Source organism: Sarcophilus harrisii, chromosome 2 (assembly GCF_902635505.1).
Source record: "Sarcophilus harrisii chromosome 2, mSarHar1.11, whole genome shotgun sequence".
NCBI lineage: Eukaryota > Metazoa > Chordata > Mammalia > Dasyuromorphia > Dasyuridae > Sarcophilus > Sarcophilus harrisii.
In genome coordinates, this window is record NC_045427.1 from 356,501,367 (window position 1) to 356,519,222 (window position 17,856).

The window sequence follows — 17,856 nt, forward strand, 5'->3', positions numbered from 1 at the left end:
AATCTTAAAATTTATTAGGTGGGACTAAAGGAAAACTGGTCATAGGAAAAGGGAAGCTATTTAAAATACCACATGATTGACTTTTCAGATGACATCACATAGCTAAAGGACACAAATATAATACATATTGCTGAGCTTTTTCAAATATGTAGTCAAATACATAAACACAATTTCTGGATCAAAGAACTAATTAGTTATGTAGAGGTAGGTTTCACTGTAAAAAAAACAAAACAAAACAAAAAAACGAGATAAGAGAATATTATAATACAGAATCTCAAAACTGGAAAGGTTCATTCAGTTCAACATCACTTCATTCAATGAATGAATCTCCTTTACAATATTCTTGCTAAGTGACCATTCAGCTGTTGCCTATGTGACTCACATAATCTGAAAAAGTAATCAGTTTTATTGTTGGATAGCTCTAAACATATACAGATTCTTCCTTACATTGAGCTGATAACTAAATAACTTAAATGAATTTAGCTACAGTATGTTTCCCAGATACCTAAAAGGCTTAACAGTAAATATTAGTCTATTGTATAAGTCTATTAGTCTGTTGGATGTTGGTGACAATTCCTAACTTAAGAATTATAAAGGAATTCTCTACTATATAATGAGGAAGTAGTAGAACAAATTCCATACGACATCAGTAAATGAAAGTAACAAGAAAGAGGAAAGAAAGATAATGATGATAATAAGAACAACTTAATGGAATGAATATTAGTCTTAAAATTAGTACATAAGTAGGAGTCCCAGATCTTGACACTTATTAGTTGTATTTCTCATTAATCTCTCTGAGCTTCAGATTTTTTGTCAATAAGATAGAAATAATATACTTATGTTACTTCCCCATTTGGGAGTAATTATGAGGCTAGTACTTTGTAAATATGAAAATCTGTTTATTGTTTTTATTAATATCTTGTAGCACTATTGAAAAGTAGCTCATAACAATTCATTTCATTTTGAAACAGCTCATGATCATAAATGTTTAAGAATATGTATTGCATCTGATAAAAGAAGAAAATTTTATCTTAGAAGAGAAAAATTCCTATCTTTCATTTATTTTTAACCTTAGTTAACATTCTTCCCATGTAACATACTATAAGTTCAACTCAATTCAACAAATATTTACTATTTATTATGTATGAGTAAGACCCTGCTATCCACTGGGAAATAGTTTTGCTTTCTAGTGACATCATATGTAACATTTTTGTTACTAAGAGTTTTAATTAAATGTCTACTAAAATGATCTTGTAATAATTGAAAAATGCACTTGGAACTCTAATTTTCTTTCAACTTCACTGGGAAAGAAATGAAATGAATTGCTGTCAATTATTTTTTTAAAATATTCAAAACCAGATAAAGATCTTTTGTAAATATGACTTTAAAAATCTCATGAATTTAAGATACTAAAATTATCACAGCAGATACTTCAAAAGTACAAAGAAAATAATTTTAGTTTTATTTATTTAGTATTTAGTTTGTTTATTGACTATTTATTATAGTCAGATTTTCTAAGTCACTTGAATCATATCAGGGCTCTTTATTGAAAAAAAATTGATCTTACAAAGTTAGCAAAGAATAGTAGATAAAAGGGTGGGCTTGAGAGACAGGAAGAAATGGGTTACAATTCAGTTTCTGGCACTTAACTATACCTATGGAAAAGACACTATTCCTCTATAGATCTCAATTTCATCAACTGTAAAAAGGAGCTAAATACTACTGCGATTATCCAGTGCTATTATCTAACATAACAGGGTTTGTGTAAGAATCAAACTTTAAAGTGTTATTGAAGAGGCAGTCCTTATACTTATTATGACTATTGTTAGATTAATTGAATTTTGGAACTGGAAGGGACTTTAGATATCATTTATGGAGTTCAACCCTTTCACTTTACAGACAAGGACAATGGGAGACTGAGAGATGTAGTATTAAGACCATTTGGTCTTTGGTTCTACAATGGCATGGGTATAGACTTGGGAAGGAAGCATAGTTAGCATATCGGTAACAAAAAAAAAAAAAAAAAAAAGATGCCATTTCAAGTATAAGAGACAAAGGGGGTCAAACTGCTAATGTTTCATGTCCCCACTGCCTCCCTCTTGCCTCACACAGTCTTCTTAATTTGTTCTAAGTAGCTTTATTTTCCCCAAAACTTTAAATAATTTTGCCCTCAAACAATTCAAGACTTCCTGCCTGGTCTTTGAGATTGGTTGCTTTAATATCTCTTTCCCTTTCTTCTTCTCTCCCCCCCCCCCCCCACCCCGTCTCTGTCTGTCTCTGTCTCACTCTCTCTCTCTCTCTCTTTCCCTCTTCCCCACCTCCGACTTCTTCCCTCTTCTTCCTTTTTCTTTTCCTTTCAATGAAATATAATGTCTATTTGTTTGTGCCCAGGAGTAAGTCACAATGTGTTTATACTTCCACATGTTGACATTTTATACTATGAACTCAAGTTAAATCAAATCTCATGTGCCAACACTTCTAAGTAATAGAATATCTTTGTGCCCAATAAATGATTCTCTCACCATAGATCAATAAATCCAATTTATTTCCTCTTTTCTAAACTCATCAATTATGCTTAAAAGACCAACAAAGGAAAGGACATGAACCTATACAATAGAGCTTCAAAAGTCATCCAATGTTTACTGTAGTATTTGGATCATTTTTGTTCTCAGAATCAGTTCATGAATTATGCTGAAATAGTATTACAGTAACAATAACAATGCTTATATTACACATATTTATTTGGTTCACTTTTCTGCAGGTGAGTTTGTTTATATACTGAACATTTCCTTTTTCACCATTCCCTCCTATACTCTGGCCCCGAGTGTAATTATGTTATTATTATTTTGATGATCACAACATTCTAAAAGTTTGATCAATCTTTATTCAAAATATTAACGTTGCATGTATTTGAAATTATATAACAAATAATTTCAAATTTAGTGTATCACTAGAAATATTGAAGCAGAGGCTGAATGTCTGTTTTGAGAGCATTAAATGGAGACTTCTGCATGAAAAGTGCAATAGAATTCACTAATCTTGAAGCTTCCTTCCAACTTAAAAAAAATTAAGTCACATAATTTTTCAGTCTCTAAGTCTCTAAGGCAATAAATTACAGAGAGAAGTGTAGAGGAAATTCCTCACAGAGCACTCTGCATTGATCCAGACCAAAAAAAAATTCTCAGTATCTTGACTAGGGTCTTGAACAAAATAAATATTTAATAAAAACTTGCTGAGTATTTATTCTATAAGCACTTATTAATCATCTATTATGTTTCAGATATACTTGTTGGCTTTGAGGATAAAAAGATAAAAAACAAACATCTCCTGTCCTCAAGGACCTTATATTATATTATGGTGGAAAGAGTATTAGTCATGAAGTAAAAAAAACAAACAAACAGTGGTTTTGAGATCCAACTCTATTGCATATTAGATATGGGATGATGGATAAATTACTTAAGTTTCCATTCTGAAAAATGAGATAGTTTGACTATTATCTCTAAGGTCTCTTAAGCTCTAACATTTTGTGAAATTTCTTCTACACATAATGATTTGAATGGGAAGGATGATTTAATCTAATAAAGATGATTATCCAAAATTTTGTGATAAAATTAAAATGGAAGATGTATTAAACAAATATAAAAATGATTAGGTTAATTTCTTTTAATTCTTTTAAAATTAAAAATTACTTTTCATATAGATTCTATTTGAAAATCACAACCCAAATTGTAAAAAACATTTGCACAAAGTAATTGAGAAGAACTTAGGCATACCTTATCTTTAATGATGTTTTCTTGACATGCTGTACATTTTGGACTTGGAGCACTGAAGAAAAACACACAGAGTAATGCCATTATAGCACCATTTTTAAAAAATTGAAACATTTTAAAAAATTACAACAAATATTTTAGGACACAGCAACCTTCAAATTAATGCCACTTAATGAAAATCATTATGCTTAATTTTAATTCTTCAATTTGTCCTGCTGCTACTATAAGCCTCATTTCAGTCCAGTGTGAAATCAGTTTTGTATAAAATGAGATACCATGTGAGCTATTGTAGGAAAAAAATGTCAATTTTTTAAAAGTTTGCAAACTTTAAGAAAATAATTTATTTTAGCTCTCATGTATTTTTTTGTGAGCCCTTTCAACACTAATCGAAGTATATTTACTTACAGAAATCAGAACTACACACCTATGAAAATGAATTTAGAATTCATCAATCAAGAATCATCATCATTCCTTTTTGTTATGATTTATAAGTTATCTTCACTTAAAAAATAACTGTGTCAAATGGATATTTTCTTTACTATATATTTTTTTTAAAATGCAACCCACATTCTAGAAATAATATCTTACTGTTTCCAGACTGATATTCCTGATGCAAAGTTCTTATCACATCACTCCCTTGCTCAAAGATCTTTAATGATTCCCAATTGTACATGGAATAAAATTTTAAAACACAGATTTGTGCTGAAGTCTACCATAATTGTACAACCTTCTCTCCCACTTTGTACTATAGAGAAATTAGAAAACTCTGAATGTATCTATACTTTCCCATCTCCACCACAATGCTCTTGTCATTGAATAACCCTGAAATGAAGTCCTTCAATATAATTTCTACCTATTGAAATCCCATCCATCCTTGAAGAATATGCTCAATTGCCACTTTCTCCAAGGCATTTCACCCACCTCTCCCATTCAGAAATTATATCCTTCTTATTCAGATTTGCAAAGCATTTTGTTTGTACTTTTCATATAACTTAGCACATTTTATCTTGCTTTATTGTATTTATATAACTTATCTCTTATTAGTTATAAATTCCTTGAGAAGAAGATCAGATCTTATTGGCCTTGAGATCCTCCTCAGAACCTGGCACAATGCCTTTCACACTGCAGGCATTTAATGAATATTTGTTCAAGTGAATATGAAAATTTAGTATCAGTACTATCAAAACAGTGATGCTCTTTATTTGGAGGCAGTTTCTTTATCTAAAAAATGAAGACATAGACAAATTGATCTCTAAAGTCTTCCTCAATTTAAAAGTCTATGTTTCTATGTTCTCCTGCTCCCAAACAATAGACAGAAAAAGAGAACCATCAGGGACTAACCCTGAAGAAACAATAAAGAGAAAATACAACCTAGTTTTTGTTTTTCCTTCTGAATTTTCCTACTTTATTTAATCAATGGGGCTATCATTTCCTGGTCATCTCTATACCATTATGCTTCTTTTCTTCAACTACCATCAGCACACAGTCCACCTCCAACAAAAACTTTGGATACCACATTTTTTGGAAGCCAAGCTCTGATAGGTAAGCTTTCACCCTTTCTTACCCAGAACCAGGCTTGTATAGAACATTCCATTTAGCTTAATATTATTTTCTATTGTGTGAGTATCCATTTATCCCTGTAAGCTTTTCTTTACGTACTAATTTCCACCATAAGTTCTTTCTTTGTTTTGCTATCATCTATCATACATCTTATTGAATGTTCATTCAGTAAAATATTTTATTTCTTGATAACATACCTTACCACATTCTCTATAACTATTCTTACCCAGTTATTTATAAGGTTCAAAGCCCAGAAGTCTAGTGTATACCTCTAAACATTAAATAGATCCAGTAGAAATGATCTATTAGACCCTAAGGATTTCAAAGTGATCTTTTAAAAAAATCTTCATGACAAAATAGTCTTCCTCTTTTCCTGAAGGTTCTCTCCCTCTATAAGAGTCCTATTACAATATCTAAATATGGCAATGGAGTTACTCCTGTGTTCTTCAGAGCCATACTAACAACACAAGCCCTAGCAAGTTTTCTCAAGCTGACAAGGCTAGGTAACCTACAAATAAACTGAACCAAGCACCCATAAGGTAAAGAACTATAAAACTTATGATGATTATGCTGAGTACTAAATGCTGAATTTTGGGTTCTAGTGACTTATGAAACAAAAAAACAATTATTTAAAGTGGTCGTTAGAATTGAGGACCTTCTGCTTCCATAGTGACAATGATATAATTATGAAAAAGGTCAGAGAGAATGCTAAGAATCACATAATTCTTAGACTATCTTGAAATATTAATTTAATTCTAAACATGAGATCTTTGTTGAACAACAAATGGTAGCATACTGCTGGAAGAACAGCATATTAATATTGATATTCATGATATGAGAAAGTTGGAACTTAATGGAAAGACAGTTCACAGGCTATACTTGGAAAGGAAAATAAAGGAGTTGGTAGTTTCAGCATGTACCCAAAAGTAATGGGAAACACCATATTATCATTTCATTGTATTATAATATCACAAATCTGGAGGTAGTGGGGGGCCCTAGAAGCCACTGAATACAAACTTTTCTTTTTATGGCTAAGAAAAACTTAAACAGAGAGCTTTAAGTGACTTTCTCAGTGTTACACAAACAGTGCCTGAGGCAGGATTTGAATCCTTACTCTAAGTCCAGTACCCAATCCACCATACATTTTGCCTTTTAAAGGATGCTTAGTGATCTGAAGTATTATTACTTATAATGAATGAACATAAGCAAAAAGATCAACATGAAAATAATTGCAGCTAACATACCAATCACCTGTTTCAGAATATAAGAAACAGAGAAAGTCAAGGAAGAACTTAACAAAAATTTTTGAACTAAGTAAATATATTAATACACAGTAGCTTTAATTGGAAGGTGAACAAAAGAAAGGATGGTAAAAAATGTTAAATGCTGTTGGTTAACATTAAAAGAAAATGGAAGCTATGGGCTTGTAGACTACATAAAAGTTTAAAAATATATACTGAGATGATGGACATGGAGGTCACCAAAAATCATCACAAAAAATGAAACTGACTGACTATAGCTTAACAGACAGGAAATTACAGGTAACTGATGTGCAGTCATTTCTGAATTAGTCATGTGCTGACTTAGTATGTGTACTGACTTGTCAGAACAAAGATTGAAATCAACATAAAAATAAAAAAAAAATAAAGATAAGATATGAGACACTATTACACAGCTCTAACCTGACTTATTCAAATGAGCTACTGATACCAAAGAAAATGAAACATATAAAGGAAAATGGAACTACAACCAATTTTTTTTAATGGAATCTGTGACATCACTGGTATAGGGAATTTTCAGTGAAGACAACTCTACAATGTAGATCAGTCCTTAACAGGCAATTTATTGTCTTAGAGAGTTACCTGGGACAAGGAGAGGTTAAATAACTTTTTTTTCAGGATTCCACAACCAATAAGAATATGTCAGAGGGGGGATTTGAACCAAGATTTTCCTGACTTTGAAACCAGCTCCTCTATATTACTACTAACTGCCTCTAAGAACATCATTTTCTCATTAGTTTAGTCTCTGTAATCACCACAATAAGAATGCTGAGCCCAAAAACTGTGTGTTAGCACAGATTTGATTTCCCTGTGAAGCAGAAGGACATGACAGTCAAAATCAACACAAATTTACAATATCTTATGGAAGATGGTTAAGGATCATGGGCAGCATGACCTCCAGGTCCAGCATGACCAACTAAAAATATCTCAACCTAAATGTCCTATAGACATTGCAAACTCTGCTAAACCAACCCAGAATTCATTATCTTTCTCCCCAAACTCTCTTCTAAATTTTCCTGTTACTGCTGAGAATCCTACCATCCTATCCTCCAAGTCATTCAGACTCAAAACCTAAAAGGTGTCATTTTCTAGTATTCTCTTGCAGTCCATTCCACATATCCAATCTCTTATCAAGTTTTGTCATTTCTACCTTCATAAAATCATATACCTTCCCTTTCTCTCCATTCAAACCGCTACCATCCTAGTGCAGGCCTTCATTATTTCACACCTAGGTTATCATATTACACTTCTAATTGATCTCTCTGTCTCAAGTATTTCCCCATTCCAGTGTATCTTCCATTAAGTTGCTAAAGTGATTTTCCTAGAGCACAGACCTGACCATGTTATCTCCTCTAAAATAAACTCCAGAGGTTACCTATTACTTCTAGAATCTAATATAAAATCTTCTGCTTGGCTTCTAAGCCCTTTATAGCCTATTCTCTTCCTACCTTTCCAGTCTTGTACTTTATTCCACATACTTTATAATATATTGACACCAGCTTCTTACTGTTCCTCACACATGATATTTCACCTCCTAATTCTGTACCTTGCTTTTTTTTTTTTTTTTTTTTTTACTGATTATTATCCAATGCCCAAAATACTCTCCTTTCTCACCTTCACTTCTTGGTTTCTTTCAGAACTCAGCTCAAATCTCACCTCCTACAGGAGGATTTTCCCAGTCTCTTTCCTCTATCCTCTTCTTTTCTCCCCCACCCCCCATTAGTGCCTTCCCTATGAAATTACTTTCCATTTGCACTAAAATATCTTGTACACATAATTTTTGCATCTTGTCTCTCCCATCAGAATACGAGTTCCTTGACCAGATTTTCCCCCTCCCCTTTTTTTAAACCCTTAATGTTTAGAACATTGCCTGGCACATAGTAAGCACTCAAAAAATACTTGTCAACTGACTTACCATGTAAAATAGCAAGAGGAAGAACAAATTTTCAGAAATCTTGGCATTAGACTCAAGTTGAAGAAGAGACAAGAAATGGACAAAAAATGGAAGAGATCTTTCAACATTTTTATAAACTTTTTTTCATCCAAAATTGTATAAAAAACCATTATATTGTAATATCTCCATTTTTTATGTGCTAATAAAGGAAGTAGAAATGGCACTGAAAAGGCAAAACAGGAAGAATGGCTGAACAAGACAAACCAATTATAGAACAAAGAAATATGTGCTGGAGGTAACATAATTTGGAATGTGTGAGTGTAGAAAAAAATTTGGTGTGTGATTATCTGAATATCTGAAAGAAAAGAGAAAATCAAATGATGGGGTAAAATCACTTTTTTATGAACAAAAAAGATATTTAAGAATTAAAAGAATACCAATAGCTATTCATCTATAAATAGACCTTCTTTCTCATCTTTATAAAATCTGTGACAATGATCTACATACATTTTGGGGATACCCTTAATGAAAATATGAGTAAGAAACAGAAAGGCTTTTTAACTAATGGTTTTCTCTAGCAGTCTACACAGCTATACAACTGATTACAAAGTTCAAAGAATACAAGATTTCACTGTTCTTATTGCTTGTTTATTATGAAAAACCACCTGACTCAATAAAATTACATGTGATCTTAAAGGCACAGCACAGGGACTCCCATGATTCTGTTAGGCTCACACAAGACTCATTGACAACGAGAAAGATAATTTTGTTCAACAATCCTCTGATAATTAAATGACATCTTAGATAGGGAGAGAGACATTTGCTCACCAAAGCCATTCACTTTTGTCTTGGAGAATATACCAAGTCTCTGTGAAAAATGAATTTTTTATATATGTTAAAGTTCTCCAAACGCTTCCATTTGCAAATAGCATCACAGTCAATAATCACATCAAACTCTATAATATGACTACAGAGCTTCCTAAATGATATCCACAACTCAATGTAACAATTCATACAAGAAAAAGCAAGTGGATGAAGAGTACCTATTACTAAGGCTATGATCTACAGTTGGATTGGTTGGTTTATCAATAGAGAACTTGGGCAGACATTGAAGATAGATAATGAACTGGGCCTAACATTGAATAGGATAAAAAGAAAGAGAACAGGGTTATTAATATTTGGAAAATAATGTGGTACTCTCAAGGACACTAAGATGTTCCCTAAAACAAAACATGATTATTAAAATGGTTCTACATTTCTATAAATCACGTAACATCACAATCTTAGAAGCATCAAAATTCCAGGTGATCTAAAAGGCAATGGAGATATATACGATGCATTAAATAGCACATATCATCAGTAACATATTTTATTCCATCTTTTAATCATACCAAAAATGCATTAACAGGAAAAAAAAAGTTGGGCTGTTAAGGTAGCAAGAGTGAGAGATTACTGTCAGTCTAGTGTTACCTACATAATATTTAAAAAGCTAAGGAAAGATCTCCAGTATGTTTATAAATGGAGGATTTATGGGAAGGTATAATCAGTACCAAGAGAGGGAATATACATATCAATTAGATATACATAGGTATTCAAAGAATGATAGGTCGCTATTAACAAGTATTTTAATAAATTCAAGTTTTACATAAAAATTACAGTTAAAAATAGGGAAATATAAGATGTCAAGAGAGAGACTAAGAAAATTTTTCAGTTGAATGTATGTGTGTGAATGTCATTTCATATATATGATGCATGATTATTTTTGAGGAATGAAGGATTTATAAAATATAATTGTGATTTTTTTTTTTTTTTTTGGCTACATGTAGAATGCTCTGATTCTTTTATTTACAGAAAATTCAAATATAAAAGTAGATCCGAAAAACATTTAAAAGACAATTTTCTCTTTCCCCCAACACTTATCAGTCCCATCTTCACATAACACTATTGAAAACATGGATAGATAGCTGTTTCATAATTATATTTGTCTTCCACAGCCTTCAAAGATTTTTCCTTGTGGCCTTGTTCTGAGACTTAGCTGTCTTTGCTACACCTATTCCAGGCATCCAAAGGCAAGCTAGAGGGAGATGGTTGCTGGCTTTAGGCAGAGATCTCTAGCAATCTACTTTTTCTTCTCTCAGTTCTCCCAGAACTTTTGAAAAGTTCATAGCAACCCATCTTGCTCTGCAATTGCATATAGGCCACAAGGAAAGACAAAGTGATCCTGCCTTTTTGAAACAGTGAAAGTAATTGGTGGTTGTCAGGTTGATCTAGAATTTTTTTAAATCCATTCAGACTGCAGATCATACATGACTTTAAATTTTATTTTTTTCATTTTCTTTCTTTTCCTCTCCCTTGAGAGGGTTTAAATTTGATATTTTCTTGTACTATGTACCTGTACCATGGGAGATTTATTAATATCTTTTCTTAAATGATTTATCCTTTTGTGTTTAAATATTTACTTTTTTCTCTTCAGCCATTATATTTAATAAAAGCTGCTCAACATCTGTGATTTTGTGTACTTTATTATTCAAATGTAGATCAGCAATTAGGGAATCTCTAGGAAAGGAGAAAAATGGAATTAAAATTTGTAATATTTTGCCAGAATGCAATCTCTGACTAGGAACCTCAGATAAGTCAGAGTTAGTAATTCATTTTTACCACTTCCCAGGATAGAGAGAATACTTTTACCTGGATTTCTAAGGCAAATGAGTCAAAAATATGACTAAGACTAGCTAAACCGGTATGTTAACACTGACGAGTCTCATTTTTAAAGGAAAGTCTTTCCTCCAAAAGGGAAAGGGCTAAGAGAATGGATAGAAAGTCACATCCAAAAGGAAAGAGTGGGCCAGACCACAAAAAGAGAGCAAGCAAAAGTTATTGCCAATCCTGTCAACCTGTAGCACCACCAATGAAGCAAAAATGATTAAGTATATAGCTTATTATATGACATTAATAGCTATATTTAACATGTATACATAAATGATTATAATATACATAAAATAGCTTTGTATATATTTGTTATATATGTGCATATATATAGATATATATAATATAGTTATAGTTTTAATAGCTATAATAAGAGTCAAAGGCCTTTTACAAAGATAAAAATGATGTTTCAAGAATAAATGATAGCTATGTGAATAATTTCTATTGTCAAGGCATTACATTACCAGAAAAATGAGGATATTCAATTCATATTTCAAAAGCTAACCTCACAAATAGGCTGGTTACTGTCATCAATGACACATCACTGATTACATTCATCAATAATACATCACAGATGAGAAGAAAGATCCCAATTAAAAGATTCAATGAAGATTTTTTTTTCTGTTAAAAACTAATGACAACTTTGTTTCATCTTTAACCATGCAAACAGCTGTCCTCCATATTTTAATCAGTTTTTCCTAAAAAAAAAAAAAAAAAAGTTCCAGGAGCAAATTCGGAGAGTTTCATTGAATTGTGTGTATGTATGTGTGTGTGTGTGTGTGTGTGTGTGTGTGTGTGTGGAGGGGTGTGTGTGGGGGGTGTGGGGGGTGTGTGTGCATGATGTTTCATAGTAAACATTCTGATTTAAAAAAAAATAAAATGGGGACTACGATATGCATGTATGTACATAAGAGTTGAAAATGAAAAAATCATGTGTGTAAAGGTTAAACGGAAAAATTTTATCTCAAAAACATCTAATCCAAGAATATTTTTGTGGCTAGCCAGAAACATACCTCAACAAGACATGCATGCAGGTTTCACAGAATCGGTGACCACATTCTGTCTGCTTGGGATTACACAAAATGAGATGACACTTTTCACACTTATATTTGTCTTCCACAGGCTTCACAAATTTTTCTTTGTATCCCCCTTGTTCTGGAACATAAATTGATACGCCAGCACCACGATCAGGATTTGTCTTTTGTTGTACAGTTTGCAGTGGAGCAGGGGGGTCCATCTTTTTACTGGAATCCATTTTAGAAGAGAAAAATTCTGCAGAAGAAAAAGAAAAGTGTACAATGAGTAATAGAAGTGTTAGTACAAACATAAGAAAGAGGAATCCTTTGAGATGTATGACATCTAAATTCATGAGTTTGATAATCTTCATTTTATAGATGAAGAAACCAAAGATCTTGGAACACTGCACCCTCCATGCTGGAAACAGAGCTCTACTTTAACAAAGAATTAAAAGTCATTTTCCCAAAACTGGGAAAATGAGCAAACAACAGAAAAAGATTCTGACCATAGAAAGTTATTATGGTGACATGGAAGATGAAAACAAACACAGAAGAAGTTAACAAAGTCAAAGTTTCTACATCCAAAGCCCCCAAGAAAAAATAAGAATTGATTTCAGGTTATGGAAGAGCTCAAAAGAAATTCTGAAAATCAAGTAAGAGAGGTAGAGGAAAAATTGAGAGGAGAAATAAGAGTGATGCAAAGGAAGTTCAAAAAGCCACTGAAGAGAAGAATGCCTTAAAAAAATCAAAATTGGCCAAATGGAAAAGGAGGTACAAAAGTTCACTGAATAAAATATTTCCTCAAAAATTAGAATTGAACAAATGGAAGCTAATAACTTTATGAGAAACCAAAAGAATGAAAAAATAGAAGACAATATGAAATATCTCATTGTGAAAGCAAGTGAAAATAGATCCAGGAGAGAAAAATTCAAAATTATTGAACTATCTTAAAGCCATGATCAAAAAAAAAAAAAAAAAGAAAAGAGTTTGAACATCACCTTTTGAGAAATTATTAAGGAAAACTGTCCTAACTGTAAAATAGAAATTGAAAGATCCACTTATCACCTGATATCTGAAATTTCAAGATGAAAACTCTTAAGAATATTATAGCCAAATTTCAGAACTCTCAGGTCAAGGAGAAAATATTGCAAGCAACTATAAAGAAACAATTCAAGTATGATGGCGTCACAGTCATAACAAAGATTTAGCAGCTTCTACATTAAAGAATCAAAAGGTTTGGAATACAATATTCTGGAGAGCAAAGGAGTTAAGATACAACCAAATCATCTACCAAGCAAAACTGATTATTATACTCCAGGTTAAAAAAAAAAGGATAGTCAATAAAATAGAGAACTTTCAAGCATTCATGATAAAAAGACCAGAGCTGAATAGAAAATTGGATTTTCAAATGCATGACTTGGGAGAAATATAAGGGCATATTTGGGAAAAGGAAATAATAAGGGTCTTAATAATGTTAATCTGTTTACATTTCCACGTGGGAGATTGTAAGGGTTAAAAAGCCTCTAGGAGCAAGGAATGCAGTTTAAGGCATGTGGAAGGACCTGAGGGATGAGAGGTACCTAGGCTCAGGCTAGTTCTATGTGGAGATGGGGCATAACCCCAAGAGGTGGTGTCTGACCCTGGGTACCATGTCTCCCTCCTTAGTGCTCTCAAAGCCTAGCATGCCTCCCTCCCTTTTCTTGGACCAATCCCATTATGATCTACCCATCCAGATTCCTAGAGGACCTCCCTTTTCCCCAGATCCTCAAGGGAGTATAAATATATGCTATCTAAGAATAAAGCTTTTTTTTTTTCCCACGTCACCCCTACCTCCTAGTGGTCTGTCTGTGTGGGATCTAAATTAATGCCTGAAGATGGGTAAGTGTGGCCTAGCTGTGCCACCAACAGGTGGGCAGTTAGAGTAGCTCTAAGAGGAGCTACAAGGTTAGAGTAGTGTTAAAGGATGCTACAAGTGATGATATTTGTAAATCACAATAATTCTCTCAGTTAGAAGGAGTATATGTAGACAAAGGGCATGGGTGTGAGTTGAATATGAAGGGATAATATCTAAAAAATAAAATTAAGGGGTGAGAGAGAAATGGGCTGGAGAAAGGCAAAGGGAGAATTGGAATGGCATAAATTATCTGCCATAAAAGAAGCAAGAAAAAGCTTTTATAATAGAGGGGAAGGGGGGGAAGAAGAGGGGTAGTGAGTAAACCTTAATTTCATCAGAATTTGTTCAAAGAAGGAATAACAAATACACTCAATTGGGTATAGAAATTTATCTTATCCTTTAGGAAAACAGGAGAGGAAAAAAGGGTGCAGGGTAATAGAAGAGAGGGCATATTAGGGGAAGGGATAATCAGAAGCAAAACATTTTTGAGGAGTAACAGGGTGAAAGTAGAAAGAGAATAGAATAAGGGGGGGCATAGTTATCAATAGTAATTGAATAGCAAGTTTCTCTAATAAAGACCTCATTTCTCAAACAATTAGAAAACTGAATCATATTTATAAAAAATAGGAAGCATTCCCCAATTGATAAATGATTAAAAGGTGTGAACATTTTTGAGACAAAGTAATCAAACTATTTATAGCCATATGAAAAAAATACCCTACCTCACTAGTGATTTGGAGAAATGCAAATTAAAATAATTCTGAGGTACCTCTTAGATTGGCTAATAGACCACAAAAGAGAAATGACAAATGATGGATGGATTGCCAGAAAAATGAAACATTGATGCATTATTGGTGGAATTGTGAACTAATTAAACTATTCTGTAGAGCAATTTGGAACTATTCATAAAATCATGCATATGCTTTGAATCTAACAATACCAGTACTAAGCATATATCCCAAAAGGGATTTTTTGAAAAAGGAAAAAGATCTATATGTACAAAAATATTTATAGCAGTTCTTTTCTCAGGGCAAAGAATTGGAAATTGAGGGGATGCTCATCAATAGGAGAATGGCTGAATAAATTGTGGCATGTACTATAATAGAATACTATTGTGCTATAGGAAATGATGAGCAGGATACTCCCAGATTTATTGGAAAGATGTATTGGCAAATATCTTTGCAGGAAAACCCTAAATGGGGTCATAGAAAGTTGGACATGACTGAAACAATTCAACAATAACAACAAATAGAGTTGTAAGGGACCTTGGAATACATCTACTTCAACTAATTCATTTGATGGAGGAGGAAACTGAAGCTCCAGTTAAGTGACCCTACTAAATCACATAAGAGAATAGCCAAGAAATCATTTGGAATCAGGTCCTTTAACTCCAGATCCAACATTCTTGCCATTATTGCACAGATGGGAAAGTCAAACATTAAGAGATAAGATGTAATAAGGGAAAAGAATAGCCAGTTATTATTTGGTTAATTATAGTAGTTTGTTATTACAACGATGTGGAGGCTTTAGAGAACTACAGACTTCAGTGTGAATGCCAAAGCAGTACTAGAGTCAAAATAGTTAAAGCAATATTACACTGCATCAAGAGAAGAATAATGTCCAGAGTAAGGAGGGCATCGTTCTTCTGTATCAGTCAGAACATATATGTGAAGTATCAGTTCAGTATATTATTTTAGTAAGTACATTCCGCAATTTGAAGAAAACCAGGTAGAGATGTCATATAAAGAGTGAATGAAGAAACTAGAAATGTTTAGCCAGGTGAAAAAAAAAAAAACAACTTAGGAAAACTATACTAATTATTTACAAGTATTTGAAAAGCTATTGCCTAGAGGCATTAACTTTGTTTGAACTTAGAGAGCAGAGATAGGAAAAATGAGAAGATGCAAAGAGGCAAATTTAGGTTTACTCCAAGGACAGATTTTTGATTGGAGTGAGCTGCCTAGAAAAATGATTCTCCCTTTCTTGGATGAATTCAAGCAAAGAATGTGATGAAGAAGATCTTCAGCTAGCTATAGTTTAGATACCATTACATGATCTTTAATTTTCTGATACTTGGGGACATCATAAGAAGCTTTAAAGAAGAGTCACCTCTAGAAGCACCACTGCTCCTGTCTTGAAGGAAGTAAAGGACATACACAGAGGATTGGAAGAAATCCACAGAATAGATGAGATGGTTTATACAAATACAGAAGCAGAAGAGGGCATGTTGAGAATGAGGGAAAGTCCAGTATGAGACTCATGAAGAAGAATATGAAATTCAACTATAAAGGGAGGTTAGAGTCAGATTGTGAAGGACTTTGAAGACCAAATTAGAGTTTGGATTTTATTTGGTAAAAAAAGAACTATGGAAGCCTTTTGAACAACACAGTAATGTGACCAAACCTGTGCATTATGAAGATTATTACTAAAGAGAGGAGGAAGAATAATTCAATCAACAAGCACTTCTGTGCCATGTGTTAAAGGACATGAAACAGTCTTTGATCTCAAGTAGGTTAGCATCTTATATAAGATATAACACACACTTACATAAAGTATCTACAATATATGCACAAAATAAATAAAATAATCTGGATTGCAATGGCCTTCAAATGCCAAACTGATGGACTGGATCCTGAAGGTAACAGAGAGCTGCTGGAGTTTATTGAGCAAGAGAGTAAGGTAGCCAGATTTGTGTTTTAGGAATGTCATTTTCACAACAATGTGAAAAACAGATTGGAAAAAGGAGAGACTTGAGGCAAGGGAATGAATTAGGAGTCTATTCTAATAGACTAGGTGAGAGGTAATGAAAACTTGAAGAAGGGTGATGGTTATATAAGCAGAGAGAAGAGGATGGAAGTGAAAGTTGTTATAGTGGAAGAATAAGCAATTGATTAAAGGAGAAGAGAGGAAAAGAGAGGAGAGGGGAAAAGAGAAAGAGAGACAGAGATAGAGTCATAGAAAAAGAGAGAGAGAGAGAGACAAAGAAAGACCAAAAGAGATAGAGAAAGACAGGGAGACAGTGACAGGCAGGGACAAATAAAAAAGAGAGAGAGGAAATGAGGCAGAAATGACTTTAAGATTAAGACCTGGGATGACAGGAAAGGTGGTGGTACCCTTGTTAGAAATAATATGGAAATTAAAAGGAAGGGTAGGTTTATGTCAAGTTTGAGTTAACTATAAGACATCCACTTTGAAATGTCTCATAAGATTTGGTAGGACAAAATTAGAACCCAGAAGAAGAACTAGAACTGAATGTATATTTGTGGACCATCCACACAGAGATTATAACTGAACTCATATGAGACTTCAGAAGTAAAATATAAGAATCAGGAAAAAGCCCTGGGAAATGCAATCATGATGAATGATACAGATGGTTTATGAGCAAAGGAGACTGAGAAGGAACTGGACAGTTGTATAATTTTCTTAGTTCAGCAGCATATAAGTGTGAAATATGTGGTAGGAGTTATCCAAGGTTACAGTTTTGCAATTCCATGTATGGTGACAGGACAAAGAGGCAAGGCACTTGCAAGGTAATATAGTATATGTAGTGCTGGGTCTAAGTCAGAAAGACCTTAGTTCAAAACCAACTAGCTTTGTGATTTTGCACAATCACTTCACTTCTATCTCAGTTTCCTCAACTGTAAAATGGAAAAAAAAAAATTCATGTCCTTCCTCCCCTGGGTTGTCATGAGGATCAAATGAAATAATTTTTATAAAGTGCTTAGCACAGGACCTG

The 17,856-nt window shown here is 33.1% G+C and overlaps 1 protein-coding gene across 6 annotated transcripts in view; it reads right to left on the reverse strand.

Annotated features, from left to right (window-relative positions):
* TRAF3 (TNF receptor associated factor 3) overlaps window positions 1-17,856 on the reverse strand; it is a 158,993-nt gene that overhangs the window by 40,194 nt on the left and 100,943 nt on the right. For 5 of the 6 annotated variants that reach the window (XM_031953210.1, XM_031953209.1, XM_031953208.1 and 2 more), the window contains 2 exons: window positions 12,224-12,482; window positions 3,774-3,825 (listed from right to left, as the gene is read on the reverse strand). In XM_031953210.1, the coding sequence (XP_031809070.1) occupies window positions 3,774-3,825; window positions 12,224-12,465 (294 nt within the window). In that variant the 5' untranslated portion in view covers window positions 12,466-12,482. The remainder of the gene's footprint in view (window positions 1-3,773; window positions 3,826-12,223; window positions 12,483-17,856) is intronic. The other variant, XM_031953211.1, reaches the window with a different exon arrangement.